This window comes from Giraffa tippelskirchi, chromosome 3 (genome assembly GCF_054371585.1).
Source record: "Giraffa tippelskirchi isolate mGirTip1 chromosome 3, T2T-mGirTip1v1.2.pri, whole genome shotgun sequence".
Classification (NCBI taxonomy): Eukaryota; Metazoa; Chordata; class Mammalia; order Artiodactyla; family Giraffidae; genus Giraffa; species Giraffa tippelskirchi.
The window spans coordinates 153,696,959-153,713,407 of NC_137277.1; the positions used below are offsets into that span (position 1 = coordinate 153,696,959).

The window sequence follows — 16,449 nt, forward strand, 5'->3', positions numbered from 1 at the left end:
TTTCTGTTTTCTCTTCATTAAAAAGAAAGGGAGAAAAATGAAAAAAAAGGAAGGAATAAAAAGAGGGAGGGATGGAGGACAGGACAGAGAAGGAGGAAGAGAAGGAAAAGATTATCAAGCCTCAAGGATACAAAGCTGAGACTTTCTCCTAGAGTGAGAAGGATTGAAAGAAAACTGAAAGGGGAATAATAATAAGGCCTCCCAAGGTGATTCCGTTGTTATTTAACGCTGTGCTCCAGAGCCCACAGAGGGTAGCTCACCCTTTGAGAAGCACTGCCTTGAGCCATGCTTCACCGCGCATTATGTTAACATGGGAAGACATATGAAATATTGAAATGGGATACACTAGGAGTTTGGGATTAATATACACAAACTGCTGCGGCTGCTAAGTAGCTTCAGTCGGGTCCAACTTTGTGCAACCCCATAGATGGCAGCCCACCAGGCTCCACTGTTCCTGGGATTCTCCAGGCAAGGACACTGGAGTGGGTTGCCATTTCCTTCTCCAACGCATGAAAGTGAAGAGTGAAAGTGAAATCTCTCCGTCGTGTCCGACTCTTCCAGACCCCATGGACTGCAGCCTATCAGGCTCCTCCATCCATGGGATTTTCCAGGCAAGAGTACTGGAGTGGGGTGCCACTGCCTTCTCCAATATACAAACTACTATATATAAAATAGATAACCAACAAGGACCTACTGTATAGCACAGGAAACTATACTCAGTATCGTATAACAATCTATAATGGAAAAGTGTCTGAAAATGAATATGTGTGTCTATCTGTGTATATATATCACTTTGCTGTACACCTGAAACTAACTCCACATTGTAAATCAACTATACTACAATAAAAATTTAAAAATAAAGTATTTCAAGTAAAGCAAATCACTTGGAGGTCCAATACTGGCTTGAACTTAACTAATGCTCTCTAAAGCTCAGGCTTTACAGCAAACTCCGGGAGATAGTGGAGGACAGGGAAGCCTGGTGTGCTGCAGTTCATGGGGTCGCAAAGAGTCGGACACGACTTTGCAACTGAAACAACAGCTCAGGCAGGTTATCTGCAAATCGAGGAGAAAGAAAAGAGATTGTGATGAGATGTCTAATAGTCCTCAGATTCTAATATTTGTAAAATCTTAAACTCTATGAATAGGGTGCATAAAAAAAGAGATCATGAATGCAGAAACAAGAGGAAAAGACACATCTTGAATAGGAAGACAAACGATTTGCATTCTGCTTCTCTTTGACAGAAGAACTGTGCAAGGACATTTCAGGGCCACTTAAGGTCTGCCTGCTTTTTTCTTCTTTATTTTCTACCTTTCTTCCTTTCTAAAGATACTTTCCAGAAATATTTTAATAGCTGTCAATTCACACAGTAACATAAACAACTATTAAGGTTTTAAAAATTAATTAACACATATGCTAACAAGATAATGACGCTCGACCTTTACTTAACACTCAGAGTTTTTTAAAAAGAAAAAGTGATTGGAGATTGTAGCAAAGGAGGTATACCCAGCATCAAGTAATTCAATGGAATGACTGGCTTTTTTAACAGGAAAAGAATGACTTGAAAATCACCAGCCGGTCAACCTAATGATATCCTTAGTAATATCAGGGAGCCAATACAAAAGAATAAATTTTTCTAAACACCCCTAATGTAGAATAGCATCCTGAAAGCATTAGAAAATGAAGGCCAAGTGCCTTGCTGGCAGTATTTGTGTGCCAAGGGCAAAAAAAAGCCAATTACTTGTTTCTCAGAAAAGTACTTTATTATAATGCCCCAGAGTTCTTCACACAAAAAGCATCATTTCCTCAGTGAAACAAGTCATATAAAATCCACTTCCCAAAAAATTAGCAGTTAAAGCAGATAATGGGGTTATATACAACATGCTTCTGTATCAAGACTATGAAACTTCAGCAATGGAAACACGTTTTTCTTCCACAAAAAGGACTTTTCCCCAGCACTGATCAGTTGTGTCTCATGAGTGACAAAAGAAATCCAGACAATGGCAGTCATTTGTTAATGAGGGTTGTCTGACCAGAACTTTTTTTTTTTTTGGTATTGTCTCATTTCACTCCCATTTCCACCAAGAAGAGTCTGCAAGCTCAGGAAACTTAAGAGTCAGTTTCCAAATTGGAAAATGTTGCAAATACCAATAAGGAATAAACATGCTCGGCAGCAACTGCTCAGCCCAGGCAGGGAGAGGGGTAAACCAGATGGTCTTTTCCAATCCAGATTTCGATGATCTACAACAGAACCTGGATGACTCGGAGAAATTGAGACGCAATTTGGAATCTGCTTTATAAAATAGAATCCCAAACAAAGACATTCAACAAGGCAGAGAAGTCTAAAAAGAAATGAAAATGGATTCTGGGTAAGAACAGAAATCAAGCCCGCTTGAGACTCATGAAGAAATAAAAGCTGTCCCCCAAATCACAGCATTTTTGGAGGAGGTGACTTAGAGAGCTGACAGTCTATGGGGTCACAAACTCAAATGCATGCTCACCTGGCTAGAGATCAGAAACAAAGCAAGGTAGAAATAGTGGAGACAAGGTTAACTGAAGAGTGCATGATGTGTCTGAAAGCATTCCAATTAAAAAGAAAACTGAAATAGGTATGCTGGCCAAATAAAACAGCTCTTGAAGCCAGTTTAGCCTAGGAGCTTCCTGTTTGTATCTGATCATCTGACTGCTCCTAACTCTACTCTACTGTCTACATATGAGGAAACTGAGGACCAGAGAAGTCATATCATTTGATGATAAGCATGCAATAGTGTTTGCGTGTAGCAATGCTAAAATGCTAGGATTATATTACACACCAAGATGATGTTAAATGGAAAAAAATGAAACAACATTAAGGCAAAAATCCTGCATGCCTTTAGGTCAGGGGTACTAAGTTCACACGGTTTATTTTTTCAGAGGCCAAATTATATTATCATCTAGTTAAAACATAAAGCTACTAAGAACTGGGGGAAGATGTATGCAAGGAGAGGTTGTGCAAAAAAACAAAACAAAAATCCTAAGTAGTCAGAGTCAGATATTCAGTTTTTCAAAAACCAGTGTTAAGCCCATAATAATCTTTGTCTCAACAGTCCTGAGTAAGATGGCAAGTGGAGTTCCTGACTTCTACTTTCCAGGCAGTAAGAACGAGGGACATAGAACCCTCACAGTTTTATTTTTAATGGATTCTTTAAAGTTACATGCTCAAGGTTCCTTCTAGATACTCCTCAAAAAGCAAGGTAAGAAAAATCCTTTCCATTCTTGGTATTGGGGAATGTACATTTTTTAAAAATTGGGTAAGCTTAAAACTCTTAAAAAAAAGAAAAGTGAAATTCCAAGGGAAAAAATTTCATTGAGATATATTAAGTGGTGTGAAATCTCCCTAGGAAATCCATGAAGTCCAGAGAAGGATGACAAGATCCTCCCGTGGGGCAGCTAGAAGCAGATGAGACAAAGAACTGGAAATCTTCTTTCTGGGAGCACCCCCCCGCCTTCTGCCAGCCAATGGGACTTTCCTTCCCTGGTTTTTGTGTGTCTAAGAAACACACAAACACACACTCCTCAGAAGGAGGAGATGCAGTCTGCACACACAGCTGGCATCTCTGACATAAATCTCTCCATAGGTACTGGGGTAAACCTTCAATATGAGGAAATAATCTTCAAGTTTTATAGAAGCATATGCATGATTCTTCCCCCTCCCCTATAAAACTCCCAACATGAACAACCACATCAAATTATTGCTTTTCAGAGGCCAATTCAAAAACACCCACTTTATCACAGAAAGAATATTCCTTGTGTATGTGAGTGCTTCCATTATGTCTTATCTGAAGGGGGAAAATGAAATAAAAATCCTATCGGAGATATTTATAGATCTCATAAAACCTGATTCACTCTCATAAGCTGCTGTAAGCTCAGTCATCAGGTAAGGCAGAAAAGGCAGGTGTAGTAACCTGCACTGAATTACAGTATATGTGCCTAATTCTGGCTCACAAAGAAAAATATCCACATGCTGGAAAAATTTAGGAAAAGTCATAAGTAAGACTGGAAAGAAAGGGAATGAGTTGGACATGTGTGTGAGCAAGCCAAGCAAATTCCAACGGTATCAAAGGAGGCTGAGTTTGGGGGGCAATGGATATTGCGAGTATTTCCCCACTACTAGGCACGAGTGATTTTATGAAAGCTGCTCTGGTGGAATGGATAAAGGAAATACCATGCCTTTCCATCATTCACCTTCTCTTAGACACTCGAGATGACTAGGGCCTTAGAGAAACCAGTGATACTATTTAGAAAAAGAGCTCTGTGATACTCTGCACTGTTTTCAGTGGAAGGAAGGATGGTTGAAAATGGGAAAAGAATTTGTTGAGTGGATCCTATGGGCCAGACACTGGGCCAGAGAGCCAACATGCCTGCCCTTACTTAGGCATTATTGTCTCCATTCCACCCACGACAGAATAGACTCAAGAGATGTTGGGTGACTTTCTCAAGGCTCCAGCTCTGCCTGATTTCAACACCTCATGTAATTTGACTAATACAAACACTATGACCTTAAGAAACCCTAGCACAAGTGTTAGTCACTCAGTCATGTCTGACTCTTTGCAACCCCATGGACTGTGGCCCTACCAGGTTCCTCTGTCCATGGGACTCTCCAGACAAGAATACTGGAGTGGGTTGCCGCTCCATTCTACGGGGGATCTTTCTGATCCAGGGATCAAACTGGGTCTCCTGCACTGCAGGTAGATTGTTTACCATCTGAGCCATTAAGGAGATCTAGAACAACCCAGTTCTTTTTCAGATGAGAAAACCAAGTCCCAGAAAGAAGATAGGCCAGAAAGCTTCCAAATCCATACAGTTCCATTGAGTCCCAAGCCATGACCTTTGGCTTCTGCCTTGGTGTCTCCTTCCTAACTAGGAGTCAGTATAAGTGTAGAAATTCAGAGTCCTGAGCATACTGCCTGGGCTCACTGTGAGCCTAATCTGGCTCAACCAGACTTCCAAGTTGTGTGACTTTAGGCAAGTCATTTAATAATTCTCACCTCAAAGTATCCACCTGTAAAAGGAGGATTAAGCAGAACATGAATCTCACAGGGTGGCGTGAGGGTTAAATGAAATGATGTATATAACTTGCTCAGATGATATCATCTCTAGGAAGTATCTGATACCTATTAGATATTATTCCTGGAGGAGGGCATGGCAACCCACTCCAGTATTCTTGCCTGGAGAATCTCATGGACAGAGGAGCCTGGTGGGCTACAGTCCACAGGGTCACAAAGAGTCAGACACAAGTGAAGTGACTTAGCACAGGTATTATTATGATGCATGTTATGGTGATAGACAGAATGGCCAAGTTGAAAGAAGGAAGAGGAAAGAATGTTCCACCATGGATTTTGCAACTCATCTGTTGTACAGCCACATGAAGACAACTTGCTTCATCTTCCTCTGCCCCATTTTTCTCACCTCTAAATGGGAAATTCTGCAATATCTGCCTGTTCCTTATTTACAGCAAGAATGCGCCAGTGGCAAGAGATCCTGATCAAAACACCCTGAGTCCTTGAGAACAAAAGCTCAATACAGATGTCTGTTAGACTCTTACAAGCAAATGTGAACATCCCCATCACAGAGGAAATCATCTCTTGGTCCATATTAAAGAAAGAAAGAAAGAAACTTAATACAGGCAGGTAAATGCACAGGGGAGGGCCGGGTCATCTTGGAATGAAGAAGGCAAAGCCAAAGACTCAGTGTGACACTGAGCAGCATCTCAGGGAGCTCACAGGAGAATCAGCTCTGCACAGGGGGCTCCTCCCAGAAGACATCCTTCACCCTTTAGACAGGAGCTGTGCTCTATGAACAGGGTCTACAGTGGCCCTATGAACAAACACTAAGAGCTCAAAAGGGAGGGATGGGGCCATCTATTTCCACTCCTTTGTATGCCAAGCAAATCTGCCGCCTCTCCAAAAATAAGAGCCAGCACTGTGACCAGTCCATTGAATTCCCGCAACCTGAGCTCTGGAAGGTGAGCATGAACGCAGGGTCAGGAGCAGGCAGGCACTCTCTTGCCGAGCGATTGCTCCGCAGCTAATTGCCGTTTTCACAGCTGGGTTGAGCTTTCCAAAAGATATTCTTCAACCCTGAGCTCTGAGCTCCTCTCCTGATGTTCTCTCTTGCCAACCATACCCCCATCAAAGACAGTTTATAGATGAAAGGATGCAGCTACAGTACATACATTTTTGCAAACATCACAGTTTGAAATCGAGGCCTTTCTAAGGTTTCTTTGTGAACATCACCACATGCTCACAGTCATTACCACAAGAGCTAAAGCCTTCTATGGACGAGGAGGCGGCCTCCTTGCCTGAATGTCCTCAGTGGCAATTCTTCTACAGTTTATTTTTGCTCCTCTTACTAGAAACATGGGTCCTTTGAAATTCTTTATAAACAGAGTCTACTTGCAAACAGTGAGGTCAGGAAGAAATCTGTTGAGCTGCTACCTAATACCTATCTGGCATCATCCAACAGATGTTCATGCATGCATCCATCGCTTTAAAACCACAGAGCGGGCTGAGGTAAGTGGAAAATCATGGTCGAGAGCCTGCCGAGAATGAATTATTTGAAGCACGGCGCGGCTGGAGTTTAGTGCCCACCACCACAAAGGTACCAGAAATGGAATTTGACCAGGTTAAGCAAACCTCTAGTGGGTCAGAGGAAATGTAAGCTAAATGAGACTGTACTCAACACTTTAGGGTAAGGGAAAGCAAAACAAGAAAGATCAAACAACACTTGGACAGTTGCTATTAACCAAGGAGCTGGATGAAGTGTACCCACCACTACCCTGCTTTATTATAAACCTCTTTTACACTTAGCTTCCAAGTTATACCAGAAATAAAATATTTCCATATAAGGAGCAGCCAACTACAACTCTGATATATCTGATATTAATCTTCCATAGATTAATAGCTCAAAGCCTTGGCTGCATATTGGAATCACCCAGAAGATTATTAAAAAAAAACAAACCAAAACACTGATGCCTGGGTTCCACCCAAAGGAATACTGATATAATTGGTCTGGGGTACAACCACAGTTGTGAATTATTACTGCACACATAGTCAAATCTTAAGTCACAGTCATATCTTAAGTCCTAAATATCCACTGAATATCTACCATGTGCATGGCTTTCTAAGAACTTGAAGGGTTATGTATTAAAAGTTTATTCTCAGAATTATAACCAAGGCATGGACTTTGCTCCAAATCATACAACCTAGCTGGAAAAACAGAGTAATGGGGAAAAAGAAAAACTATATTACAGGACAAAACTGAAAAGCATCACGAGGAAGTAGAAAGTTCTACACAAGAGTGTAGAAATAGTAGCAATTACTGTTGGCAAAGGGAAACGGAGGGAGTTTCCTGGACGATGTGGCAACCATCTGAAAGTCAAAGGATGGGTAGAATTTGGACAGAGACTCAAGGGGGAGAAGGAAAATGAAGGAAAAAGGCTGAAGGAAATGACATAAATGAAGACAGAAGCAGAAAAAGTACAATCATTCAATTTGTATGGCAGCGCACATGGTAACAAGGGGGGAAACTTGTGACTACTACCTAGACTCAGTCTAGGAATATTGCGACTCTTAGAAGTTTGGCTTCATGATACACAAAAGAGGGAAACACTGACAATTTGAAACATGGTGATTGAGGCAGAAAGTCAATCCAGGCTAGGTGGCCAGGCTGCCCTGGGGCAATGGCAGAGCAAGAAGAAAGTAGACCAGGTGCAGTACTGTAAGAACCAAATCAAGGCGATTTTTCAACCGATTACAGTCAAGGGAAAGAGAGGAGCCAAAGATGATAGAACCTTCAAACCTGGGTCCCAGAAGAAAGGAGATTAGTAAAAGAAACAGGGAAGCCAGGAAGAGGGGGACAGACTGGCTGAGCTCACACTTTGGGATATATTCAGCTGAGGTCATCATGGGGCAATCCCAAAAGTCTTTAATGTCAGCCTCATGTTTCCAATTCCAAACTGTGAGCCTAAACTCAGGAAGATACCGGAGTTGGACATGCAGATTACAGCTTTGACAAAATAAAGAAGTCTCCATTTGGGAAGCAAACTTCAGTTTCTAAGATCTTAGAGGTGAAGCCATCTGTGAGACAAGTTCCGAGAGAATCTTCACCATCATCACTACCAGAGATTGGGTGGAGAAGGGCCAAAAGTTGCTGGGAAGTAGAGTGAAGAGCACCCTGAGTTTCCTTTCCTCACTAGAGTCACTGAAAATTAGGCCAGCTTCACCCTTCCAGCCCCACAGGACTTTTTAAAAAAACACACAGAAGTTGACTTTCTTCCCAACCGCTTATCACAATGTGCAATATTTTTTTGTTTAAATTTGTAAAACATTACAACTTCACTGCCCATCCAACCCTCTCAAGAAATCTTAAAACACTTTAGAAAAGCTTTTCCTGAATTGGCACATGATAACTGCTACATTTTCATGCAGTCTCTTGGTTGGCAAGTTGTCAGAGACAAAGCATTTCACCATTTCGCACTTGACACTTTCCACATAAAACCCCAGTTCCACCATCCATCCAGCTCCCTACCACATCCATCTCAATGCACCTCCTTACTCTCACTCCATTTGTTATCATTTAAGTGACAGCACTTTTTTTCATAGGGCTGGAGTTGTAATTGGGGGCTTTTGTTTTGTTTTTTTAGTACAGTGTCCATTTTCCAGGTTACCACACATCATTAAAAGTGGAAAAGAGATAAAATGACACACATAAGCTTTCTCCAAGATATTCAATAGCTTGGTTTAGGGCCCAGACAATTCCCAAATTCCATATACAAGTACTGTTCAAAGTAAAAACGGGATTTTCTTGCCTCCTTTTAAGGGGAGACAGGGAAAGAAAGAGGAGGAAAGATGAGAAGTAACTCAAAATATATTCAGAACAGTGTGATGAAAGCAAGCAAACGGATCATGTGGACATCTGAAAGAGTCTGGGGCCTGGGACTGCCATCCATGTTAACAACAGCTGGGGGACCTTGGAAGGTTCAGTGCTTCATCTGGCTTCAACAATCACTTGGTCCTAGCCTTAAAGAAACCAAGAGCCTTTCAGGATTTGAAATTCTAAGATTATCTGCATCTAGCTTCGATAGCAGGCCTGGGGCCTGACTTTCAATATGACCCTTAGGAAATGTCAATAAACTCATATTCAGAAATAGATATTGCATATGGCTCTACATTAATTATTTTAATTACCTAAATCATTTCCGAATGACACAGACATGGATGCCGTTTCCTGGCCATTACAGACATGTGTATTCACACTGTCTACTCATCTGCCCTCAAAGGGCCACCAGCCCCATTACCCCATTAGCTAAAAAAAAGCACAACAGAACTTGGTAAATCTCAAGTATGTTCTATAAACAAGATTGTAACAAGGTGAGGCTATATACAGAGGCACGGGTCAGTACTCAGATACAGGATTTAAAATCTCTTTTTTTTGGCAATGGTGCTCTAATAGTGCATTACTTAATTTTGAACATGCTCACTCTCCCCTATTGGAGTCAAGCTCATACAGGGCAGAGCCTATACCCAATTCAAATTCACATCACCCAAACAGTATTTTGCACATAACCAAAGTAAAGGAATGAAGTACTGACTGTGCAATTGTTTCCATATTTTCATATAAATAGAGAAAAGCCCACAAGGTGTGACTGAGTGCCTCAACCAGCTCAGTCAGCAGTGTGAATCACTATGAAATCATAAGTCACTCCCATGTCAAGTAGGCTGATCCTAGACGGATCTTGAAGCTGCTGCTGACCCTCAGCTGTCCCTCTGTATGTCACGCATGTGGTGGATGGGGACAGCTGGAAGCTGCTCTAATGGAGAGTGCAGCAGACACAATACACTCAGCAGGACCAAGTTCTCAGGGTCACAACAAAAATACCAAGTGAGGAAAACAAAAACGTACCAAGGCAGGCGAAATGATTCTCCAAATTAGCAGCAGAAAACGAAAGTGAAAGAACAAGAAGGGAGAGGAACAAGATGATGACCAATTTTATTTAAAAACCTGTTCTAGTAATGCAGGACTTGATTTGGGGAACACTTAAATTGAATGAGGAGAGTTTCTCCTGTAGGTGTGTGATGTTCTAAAATAAGCACACAATGTATCTGGGCAGAGGAGTATTTCTTAACTTGCAGATGTTGCATGTAACATTAATGATTAGCTGCTGTCTCTTGTTCCACTGACTTTAACACCTTTAGTGCTTGTAGAGCTTCCTAATCACTGTTCTTGGTTAAGATCTGGCAATCCGGGTTAAAATATTTCCACCTGTTCTTGTGAAGCAAGCACTCAGCTGATCTGGGAAAACAAAGGGGTTTATTTGTAGAGAGATACATCTCCACCCCTCACCCTTCTGGCACTGCTCAGGTTACGTTGGGGAGCTGTCCTAAACTTTCAGCAAATCTCAGTCCCAACATACATGCTAACTGGTAGACTGAGTGAACCGGAATCACAGAGGCATTCTCTGCATTTGCCAGTCATGCAGGCCAGCGAAGGTGACTGAAAACTCCTGGCATGCTACTGCCAAACTGCAGAGATAGGGGGTGTCTGCCACCCTATGTGGCCAGCTACCCTATCAGCATGAGTCATTTGGGGCTGGCTGGAGGAAACTGCCTTCCCTCCCCAGTAAGCATAGGCTGATTAAAGAATTCTGCATTGCTTCTTGTACTCAAAAAGTTAAAATGTGGGAATTCTCTGATGGGAGAAGAATCTGAAGATTTATAAGAGAATGGCAACTCAAATCTCCATTAGGACCCTCTCTAAACTATTCCCATTTAAGTGGAGAGGCAAATAGCCCCCACTGGCATTTATAGTTGGAATGGGCTGAGAGAGAGGAAGAGCACATTTTGAACACTGAAGGTCTCTGACATACCCATACATAAATCATTTCAGGGTGAGGTGTCACTGCATCTTCTGCTCTGCCCTTTAAATGGATTGGACCCCAACATCACATTCTCCTCAGGGTAGGGAGTGGGGGTGGGAGTTACATGGAGAACAAAGAAGTCACCACTTCCTTTACCCCCTCTCCCGCAACTAAAGACAGATGTAGTAAAAAGAAAAACATCTGCATTGTAACATTCATTCACTTTAAAATACCAAACTGAAACAGGTAGACTTAATGATCACATTTGAGAGACCCTAAATCTACACAGAGATATATCTATTCAGAAGAACATGGAAATGAATCTGTTAAAGAAAGGCTAAGTGTGTGATTGATGGCATTCACATGTGCTTTCATTTGTAAAGCTACATTTATTTAGTGACTGCATCCTTATAAAGGAAATCTGGGTAACAGGGGCAGTTCCAATTTTTTTTTTCATCTGCCAAGTCACTGTTTCAAATTTTTTAAAAAATAGGCTTATGGTAACTAAAGAATGCACAAATCACATACAATAAATAAATAAATAAATAAATAAAAAGCCAGCTATTTTATCCTGTCAGTGTGGTTAGCAAGGCTCCTTTGTGTCTACAGATTTCCCTGGGTGGTGCTGTTGCCAAGAAATTCTAATTCACGACAAGGTTTTCTGCAAACTGGGGACAGAGGCAAACCTGCGAGTGCAGGGACCCTACAGTTTGCTTTGTCTTTCTGGCTGAGACAGCACCTGGCTGCTCGGGCCTGTAGAAGGCAGTGCAAAGGCACGATCCCTGTGTAGGAGAAGCAATGTAGCTCACAGAACAAATCCTATCCCTTGCACCATGAGGCTGTTCTTGGAAGGCAACCATTTTTGTAGGCTGTCCCCTAGAGATGCTTTATACCAAAGGCCCTTGTAAAAAGTGGTTCAGGGTGCCTGTCACCAAGATGAAATTGCAGTGTTATGGGGACGCTGCAGTTCTTACAGTAGCCAAGTATGCCATTAGTTTAAAACAATGGAGGAGTGGGGGAGGAGGGAGGAATGTTCTATGATTTATTTATTTGTTTCCAGTAGCAGTGGAAAATTTTCTCTGAGCACAAGGGAGGCCTGAAACTGACCCCATCTGCCAATTATGAATCAGCATTAAGAACAAACATAATTCCATAAGAGTTTTCCAGTAAACACACCATGCTCCTCAATGGCATGGCTAAGTGTAAATAAGACTTAGAACATCATTACTTGACCTGCACTCATGAAACAGCAATCTAGGTGTGAAGAATATATCCGAATTCTAAAAGTGTTTGTAGCTTCCCAAAGAAAAATAACCATCAATATTGTATTAAATCCTTTTTCATCTTCCAAATCAGCAGCGCATCCAGAAAAATCATGATTTCTGACAGCTACAAAACTCATGAATGGGTCCCCCATTATCCATCATCAAGTGGTACCCTATACACTACGCTAGCTTCTGTCCTACCCTTAATTTTTTTCTACTTTTTCTCAGACAGCTCTTGGAAAATTTCCTGCAACTTTCCGAAGGGCTTAAGGCTGGTGGCATTAGGAGTTATGCGTCAGCTGAATTCCATAAAATAATAGACCACATAAGCACAGCGTAATTTACAGTTATATGACAGGCAGGGATGATGTTACTTGAGCCAAGTGCTTAAGTATGCAGTCAGAGCCCAGGAATGGAGAGCTGTTAATGTAGGATGTCCATCTGGATTTAAAAATTATACCAGCAACGATCCTCAGAGTTGGCGCTGGATGTGGCTAAGACATGATTGTCCCAAAATCCAATGTCAAAATGATGACCCCTGTGACAGGAGATCCATGACAAGCTCACTGACTGTTAAGCAGGACAATTAACTCAGGCAAGAGTTTAAAATAAAACCTCCATCCTTAATTTTCAAATGCACAGATGCTCTTGGGTTTATCATCCAAGCCAGTCTTTCTTACGAACCAAAACAGATTATTGGAATCTCTGTATTTCGCTCATCTCCTCAAGGTACACTGTTCACTTTCAGAAGTACATCTAATAATTGCTCCTCATTTGACCTCTAAAATCTGATTACCCCAGAGCATCAGGAAACTTCCTCCGGCCTGGGGTTCTTTGTAGCAATCTTCCTGAGCTGATTTGAGCAAAGGAGACTTAAAATTTCACCATCTGATGGTTGACTTGGAACCAACAGTTGCATGTAACCACATTCCCCTCCTTTATACTCAGAAGCGGCACGGGGGAGGGTATAGGGAGAAAGAGGAAGAGAGAGAGGTTGGAGGTTATGTCACCAGTACCAACTTGGGAGTCCCAGTCACCTTTACAGAAAGCATTTGTGACTACGGAGTCCAGAGAAGAAAGCTCCTTGGAGTGACAGCTCATTTAGGACTGTGTCCTCACAAGTTACATTTCAGTATGGACTATGAGCATGCTTCTGAAAGAGCGTGGTAAAGGATCTGAAGGTGAGGGTAACAGGCAGTAGGACAGGATTAAGGCAAGAAAAAGGGAAGGAGGTGCAGTGGGCTGAATTCCTTTGCCCACAGATAGAAACTAAGCTAGAGGTACCTTGAAGGGGATGAGATGAAGTGAGGAGGAGGGGGGTTGGGAGGTGGAGAGAAAAGCAGAGAAGGCTTCTGAGGAAACAATAGATTAATACATCCTCTAATTATCAAACCAATGATGTTTCCTTATAGATCTAGATGTTCTCATGGATGGTCTAACCAGATCTAGAAAGGCAGGTTTCCTCTGGAGAGGCCCTTCCCAAAAAGCAGGCTTTACTACTGTGAAAACTTGAACCAAAACAAAGTTGGGTGATTCATCAGGAGGGAACGTTGTAACAAATAAAGCCAACTTTCTTCTCTCCAACCCTACTTAACAGTTAGTCACAAACAAGGGCTGCCTAAATCAACAGATTCTCTTCCCTAACCAGTCTAGACAGTTGTTAATAGGCAACCAATTCAACACCAGTGGGCTGACAGTGTGAAATGAAGACTATTTCTGAAAATGAAATTCTGGCAACCTTTTGGTTTAATTAGCATGTGAAATAAAAGGAGGAAAAAGCTCCAGTGAGACCCTTCATGAGGTAGTCCCGTCAAGGATGGAGGAAAGGATACACTGGAGAAATGCCTTATGCTAAAAGTGTGAGCTGTGCGTGCCTTTAGAGAAAGACAAAGTCAAACACATCCGCCAGCATCCTCAGGCAGGAATGCATGTGTGGACCCACAGACACCAGAGACCAGTATCTGGAGAAACTCCAGCCTGGAAGAATCAGGGGAGTAACAGCAGTTAGTAACAATGGTACAGAGGATCACCTCCTTACACCAAAAACCAAACCTCGCTCACTAAAGCAGCGGCTGTTACATCCTTAGACTCAAGCTGGCAAATTCCGCTTTGGATCCTGGCAGAGGAAATCCAGCCGTTCATTAGCCTTAACAAGCTGCTGTCACGAAGCAGAGAAGTTACATGAGCAGCCACACACCAAGCCTCTCGCAGCCCTCCCCAAGGGCAAGCACGTTTCTCCAAGATGGATTGTGCACGTTCACACTTCCACTGTGCAAATCTTAATTGTCTTCTTGGACTTTCCATGGTACACATTGTAGAATTTTGAAAGAATACTAAAGCATACTTGTGTCCCTCCACCTTCCCCCCATCCACCATCTTTCCTGAAGAATGTCCCCTCAGCAGCTCCCAATCCTTACTGAGAAAAACCACTGTTTCCGCAGCAGATCTAGCACTTTCCACTGACCAGCACTTTCTTTATTCCACTTCACAAAGCCCAGTGAACTTGTCACCAGCCCCACTTCCCCCTCCCTGGGACACCTAGCCAACTTGGCATTGGTGCCCTTCAGCATCTCAGGAGTTTCTTAACTAGTCCTCTAAGACAAAGTCAGAGGCATGGAAACACACACCACCCTTTGTCGGAGGTTGTGCTAAGTGGAGAGGGACACCAAATGAGAGAAGGAAGCCAAGGACACACGCAGAGAGTGATCTCTTTCCGTGGATATTGCACTGGGGAAACCTACAATGCATGGTCAGCACTAGACAGATATATCTTTCCGTCCTCCTCCAAGATATCCTTGAGTACCTTTTATAACTGGGTTCCCCGTCCTCCTGCCCACCTTCTAATCTCAAAATCAAGTTCCTATTCTTTATTGACACTCGCTAATTACGAGGAAAACACCCCGCTTTGCTCTTACCACCCCCCCACCCCCCCGCATCTGACGGCCGTCAGCACCAGTTGAAAGAGATGAACCTGATTTAAGGTACCAAGCAGGTACGGCTAGTGCATGTAGGGAAGCGGTAGCTATCTGCGATGGCTCGTTAAGCCCCAAACCACCTTCCCACCCGGCTCCTCCGAACCCCAGAAGTTAGGCAGGTCTCTGCTAGGGGACAGTGAGCCCAACAACGTGTGCACAAGGATGTGTGTTGGTGACTGAAACGCAGGCAACTCGGACCGGCTGCTCAGCTCGGCACACTATACGGGGTTAGGGGGTGGGTGGAGAGGTAAGCATATGACTGTTTCCGAAAACATTTTCAACAACAAACAGCCAAAAAGGGGGTAAAAAATTAAACAAACAAACAAAAAAAATTCAACCCCAAGCCCACACCAACGCAGCCCCTGCGTCTCCGCCGCCACCACACGATTTACACAAGTAATTTAAATCATTCACCTGCTGCCAGGTCTCCTCCAGGGATGGCAAAGCTGAGAAGTAGCCGGTGTCGTGGACAAGTTGTAGCTCCTGGAATATACTATAACTAGCCAACACGTCCATGTTGCTGCTGCCGGGCAAAACGGGAGGAGAAACCCTCCCCCGAACACAGTTGGGTCTGTTTGTTTGTCAGTCTGTCTGGCTCACCCCCCAAGAAGGCAGACATCCAGTGGCCCTTTTGTTTTGTTTTGTTTCAGTCAACTAAAAAGGAAAAAAAAAAAAATCAATGCAGGAGAGAGGGAGAGAGGAGGTGAGAGAGGAGAGACTGAGTGGGGTGGATGGAGAGAAGCATCCAGCGTGTACAGTGCAGACGGCTGCCAGGAAAAGGGGACTTCTCCACGGGAGTAACAATTCCCTTCCAGGGCTCTAATCACTCCAGCTCGTGGATCAGGAAGGGGGATGCAAACTCACTGATACGAAGCTGCCATCTATTTCTGCAGCGCTGTTCGCTCCTAATGCAATCTTTGCTCTTTATTTTGGGAGGTTGCATTTTTTTTTTCTCGCGATCGCTTCTCTCCCCCCCTTTCCTTCCCTCCCCACCCCCACCCCATCCTTGCTAGTTTGTAGTCTCTCCCCCTCCTCCTCCTTTTCTCCTCCTCCTGCTCTTCCCCCCTCCCCAAACTCCCTCCCTCCGCCCCGCTCTCCGCGCAGCCGTGGGATCTCGGAGGAGGGCGTCCATTAGGCCGCGTGTGACCATGTAAGGTAAACAGGGGGCTCATGAAGTCACTCAGGACCAATAGGGAGCGCGGAGCGGGACCTAGGGCGGGGCTCGGCCCTGGCGGCGGGTACCGATTGGCGAGCTGCGAATCTCCCCGCTGCCTTACAAGGCGGTGCGAGCCGAGCTATTTTTAGAGGGCTATA

General features: G+C 43.3%; 1 protein-coding gene across 4 annotated transcripts in view; it reads right to left on the reverse strand.

The window, feature by feature from the left end:
* KLF7 (KLF transcription factor 7) overlaps positions 1 to 16,047 on the reverse strand; it is a 98,720-nt gene extending 82,673 nt beyond the window's left edge. For 2 of the 4 annotated variants that reach the window (XM_081577962.1, XM_081577961.1), the window contains exons 1-2: positions 16,000 to 16,047; positions 15,550 to 15,789 (exon numbers count right to left, since the gene is read on the reverse strand). In XM_081577962.1, coding sequence (XP_081434088.1) covers positions 15,550 to 15,651 — 102 coding nt within the window. In that variant the 5' untranslated portion in view covers positions 15,652 to 15,789; positions 16,000 to 16,047. Of the gene's footprint in view, positions 1 to 15,549 lie in introns of all 4 variants that reach the window. The other 2 variants (XM_081577967.1, XM_081577965.1) reach the window with 1 other exon arrangement.
* Positions 16,048 to 16,449: the final 402 nt, after the last annotated feature.